The 5000-nt window shown below is 50.7% G+C and overlaps 1 protein-coding gene across 2 annotated transcripts in view; it reads left to right on the forward strand.

Annotated features, from left to right (window-relative positions):
* The window catches only part of LOC142891888 (transcription factor COE1-like), a 71110-nt gene that overhangs the window by 6108 nt on the left and 60002 nt on the right, over nucleotides 1-5000 (forward strand). For both annotated transcript variants that reach the window (XM_076031813.1, XM_076031815.1), the window contains exon 5: nucleotides 2147-2220. In XM_076031813.1, coding sequence (XP_075887928.1) covers nucleotides 2147-2220 — 74 coding nt within the window. The remainder of the gene's footprint in view (nucleotides 1-2146; nucleotides 2221-5000) is intronic.

The following is a 5000-nucleotide window of genomic DNA, read 5'->3' on the forward strand; positions in this document are numbered from 1 at the left end:
CCTCCTCCCTCCAACGCGGGGAGGAAGTGTGTTCCCCCCGCTTACCGGCGCCTTGTTTACACGGTCGCATGTCACGCAGCTTCAAAGGGCGTCGGGGGGGAAAGCTGCCGTGCGAGGGAAGAGACTGAGGAGGAGGAGGAGGAGGAGGAACAGATGAAAGAGGCAGAGTAGCTGCTGGGGTGACAGGTAGATGAAGGAGCCCAGACGAGGCTGGTGCCCGGGACGGCGGCAGCGGTACAAAAGCTGCGTCGCCGGCGGATGGGATGTTGTTCTCCAGTTCTTCCTAATTGATTCCACGGGTGTATCAAAGCTGGAGATGTCCAACCTCTCCTGTAGATGTGACGTCAGCGAGCGTCGCACCTCGTTAAAGATGCGCTTAGGTGCGAAAATGCGAAAATCCAGATTTACACAAGTCTGAAAAATCTGGCCACATCCGCGTTGAAAAGCTCCAGGCCAGCTGGTCACGTCGTTATGTGAGCCATCGGCGATGAAAGCAGGAAGTAGCTGCTGCAAGCTGATCTCAACCAGCGCAGCGCAGAAGAAGACAATGACAAAGGAGGAGAGGCCGCAGCTGCCGGCTGTGCACTGATCGTCAATGAAGGAGCTAAAGGCACGCAGCAGTCGTGACTTTCTATTGAAACAACCGGGAAGATTTTCTTTTACGTTTAAAGAAGAGCAAAAACTTTGATTCTCACCAATAAGAAAACGTACAAAACAAACCCTGAAAGGTGACAGATAGAAAGTTTGTCTGGCAGTCATCGCAATCAAGTTTTTTTTTCTCCAACTGGCCTCCTCAATCCAAACGTTTTCCGTGAGCTCTTTGCCAGATGTGAAATATGATTTATATCTGCTGATTTAAATCCAACAGATTTAGAAAACCATGTCGGGTCAGATATCGCAGCTTCTCGGGCCAAACCACGACAACAGAAACCTTCTCCTCAACCTGCTGGACTTCACACAATGTCAACACAATGATGTGTGCGACCTCGGCTCCGAGGTGTTTCAGCCAAGCGGAGCCGCTCGGTTACACCTGACCTGGATCTGCTGCCGGAGACAAATGCATGGGGGCAGATCAGACGTGCGAAGGTTGTGGGCGTCTATGAGAGCGAAAAAAGAACAAGAGGGAGAGAGAGAGAGAGAGAGAGAGAGAGAGAGAGAGAGAGAGAGAGAAACGTGATGCCAGAGGCCAGGACCACGCTGGTGCGTGTTTAGTCCGCAGCGGAGGAAACAAGTGGAGGGGAAGTTGCCCAATGGCCCACTCTGTTCCCATGGCACAATGAGCAGGTCTAATCATAGACACAAGCAGGGCTCATAAAGAACTTCTGCTGTCTCTCCCTGCTGTTCCCACACTCACATTGGCTTTTCTTTTTTTCTCTTTAAAAAACCATAATCGAAGAAAAATAGCGCAAGTTGACGGCGAGGGATTAAAGGAACGGTTTGAGATGTTGTTGTGGCTGTTGGACCGGCGTCAGCGGCCTGTTAACAGGAGTGTCTTTGTTTTGGCTGCGGCCGCTTGAAAGGTTTTGCCAGCGTGCGTGTTTGTTTTGCTCTCTGGAAAAGACGGAGTCTCTTCCTGGTCCACTCAGATCCCTTTGCCCCCCCCCCCTCGTCCTGCGCGTCCCTCAGTCGCGTTAGCTTAGCCCTAGCTCAGGGCCGCTCAAAGTTGCACTTTGTGCATAGAGATTGTATTATTTTCATTGCATTACATAAGTGATGGCTGCGCTGAGTGGGCGTTGCACAACCCCCGGAGTCGGACCACCAGGAGACCTCCGGGCTCCAAATTCGTACGTCGATAAATCTCCCGCTGTATGTGTTTCTTTTTCTTTTCTTTTTTTTTTCTTTCTGCAGCGTGGAAAATTAGAACTGACAGGGGCCCGGGGCCATGAAACAAATTGGGGAGGGAGAGAGGGAGAGAGAGAGAGGGGGCTTCAATCCAGAAAACGCAGAGGTGTCTCGCTCGGAGAAGGCTGGTCGTTAGCGCAAAACACGTTGGGCCAGTGACACTGTTGCCGTTTGAGCCCTCAGCTGGTTTCTGAAGGCCGGGAGCGCGGGGGGCGGGGCGGGGGGGGGGGGGGGGGGGGTCAGCTGTCTCATTTAACAACAACATATGCACCACTCACTGATGCCTGTCTTTGCCCTCTTGCAGGCGATCATCTACGAGGGCCAAGACAAGAACCCGGAGATGTGCAGAGTGCTGCTGACACACGAGATCATGTGCAGGTGAGAGCCTCTCCCATCCGCCCAGCATGTTTCCTGGTTCGCTGGCATCATTAGCACCCATATACGAACGTGCACGTGCACGCACGCACACACGCACACACACACACACACACACACACACACACACACACACACACCGAGCCAACTGTGTTGAGGAAGATGAGTTTCGGCTCTCAGAGTCGTCGCTTTAATTACAATCTAAAGATGAATTTCTTCATAACTGGGCTCGGAGGGAAGAGTTCTATTTATAGAGGCTTATAGAGGCATTTTAACCACCCTGTCCTATAGTGTAAAAAAAAAATTGTGTGTGCATGCATTGTGTGCGTGTGCTTGTGACGCCTGGTTAATTAGGACACAGAGAAACTCATTAGTCAATCTGAACCCTCCTGTTGTTTCATGGCTAACAAATGGCTTTCCTCCACAAACTGACTTTAAAATATATGCAGGGCATCTCTCTCCTTTGCTCTCTCTCTCTCTCTCTTTCTCACACACACACATACACACACACACACAGAGGAAAAAAAGATGTATGCATATGCATACTTGCTTGTGCACGCCGCAGATTCTGAAAAATTCCAATCCAGCCCATGAATTAAGTTGCTCTTATTCCCTGACCTTGTCACAGAGTAACTTTAAGTGTTGCAGGATAAATTGGGGCTGGTCCGCATGCAGCAGAATAGAAATAATACGCACTTACACTCTGTTCCATAGCTCGCTGAATAATCCTCAGGCACTCACCAATTGAAATTCCAATGTAATTGAAAGAACGTTGTAAATAAAACGTGCTACCGTCGCAGGTCTCGGTGTAAATTACCACTGTTCATCATGGCGGGGGGGTAGTAGGGCTGAGGATGAGGTGTGGGGGGGCGGGGGGGGTGTCACATTATGGATATAAGCAGTGTTTAGCGCAATATAAAGAGTACACACAGAGTTGTGTAACATAATATTTTGGATACCAGCTGCAGAAGGTACGACTTCGGCAGCGAGTGCACAGAGGCTCGGGTCAAAGTTGCGGCTGCTGCCTTGTGTTGTTACGCGCTGATTCTGCAGCACGGGCCTCACACACACACATACACGCATACATACACGCAGACACAGAGAGAGAGAGAGAGAAAGACACACACACACACACACACACACACACACACAAAGCTCAGGCTGTACATTAATCACTGTTGCTTATTGTCACAGCGGCGCTATTAGCCATATGCTCGCAGCCAATCTGCCACCGCACAGGTCTGCCCTGTCAACCCGACTGGAGCGCCGGTGCAAACACACCACTGGTGTGCTTCCAAAATGGACCTTGCAATAAAGTCCAAAACAATTACAAATCTTTCTTTCAAATTTTTCACATTATTTCATGCCACGTTAGATTCAACATCCAGCCTGAGCAGAGATGTCCTCTCACATCTCTCAGTCTATCCAATATTATCAGGTGATCAGTCATTGCAGTGTGGCAGTCATCAGCAGACTGATAGTGGGGATCACTGCTGGCTGCAGCGCCGCGAGCCCTCGGCAAGGCCCCTTTAAAATGTTGTTGGTTTTCTCCTGAAAGCTGCACCTATCCCTCATTGGCGAAGTGAGCAGGTCATTGATAACCAAATAAAAACTTGCTGTTGACATTTTTTTTTTCTCTTTGTTCAATATCAGCGCTATTGCGAACATTTATTACTAACACCGTGGTGTCAAGACCAGGCCTGAAATGGCATCTGGAACTCATTTTTATTGGGGCTATCGCTTGTTTTGAGATTGCGGACTCTTTCTCTACGTGCGCACGCCTTTGTGTGTGTGTGTGTGTGTGTGTGTGTGTGTGTGTGTGTGTGTGTGTGATAGATGGAGGGGAGGGGGCAGAGCACATGATTAGATCACCAGGATCCAGAGCAATAAGTGTTACATTACCCTCCATCCCGTCCCTCGTTTTTCCTCCTCACCCACCTCCTCCTCCATTTATAACATCCTTCACTCTGCTGCAACCCCCCCGCACCCCCCACCCCAGTCTTACCCTCAACCATTCTGCTTATTAACCCTCCTTTCTTTTACCCCCTTTGCACCCCATTCTCCCCCCTCCCCGCCCTGCTATCATCCAACCTCTGCTCCGCTCTCTGATGGGAGGGGGTGGGGAATGGGGGGGGGGGGGGTGGGTCAGCGGCAGAAAGGAAGTGATGGGGGTGTGTGGGGTGGGGTCAGCAGACAGGACTGGTGGATGGGGGCGGGAGGGGGGGTAAGGTGTAACATGTCTGCCTCTCTCTTTCTTTCTCTCCCCGCTCTGCCATCTGTGACTGAGGGGAAACCTGAGACGACGCCCCTTCCTCTTCTCCCCGCCCTCTTGTTTACGCCCCCCCCCCTCCCCTCTGCCCTCTCACCCTCTCACCCCCTCACTGAGCTCTACTTCCTGCTTGCGGCTCCATCCATAATGGATGCACCCAAGAAAAGCTTTGTCGCCCTCTCTTTACGCAGGGGATGTGAGTGAAAGTTGACCTGCGTCAGCTTTTATCAGTGCGCTGCTGTAATGTCAGTCAGTCGGTTGCTCTGGGATTTTTCTCGGCTCATTCAGTCTGAAGGTCCGATCACAATTTATTGTTTAATAGACGTAAGTAACGTGACTGCAGGGCCACGTGCATAAACGCCATGCGTCATAAACAAACATGGGTAATAAATGCTTCCATGCCCTTAGATCAGGCATGGGCAAACTACGGCCCGGGGGCCATACGTGGCCCGTTAAGCTTTTTAATTTGACCATCCAACTTGTAAGTCAGAAAAAAGCTATATTTCATCCAGTG

The sequence above is a fragment of the Nelusetta ayraudi genome, unplaced genomic scaffold, assembly GCF_046127955.1.
Source record: "Nelusetta ayraudi isolate G7.1 ecotype Tasmania unplaced genomic scaffold, CSIRO-AGI_Nayr_v1 ptg000033l, whole genome shotgun sequence".
NCBI lineage: Eukaryota > Metazoa > Chordata > Actinopteri > Tetraodontiformes > Monacanthidae > Nelusetta > Nelusetta ayraudi.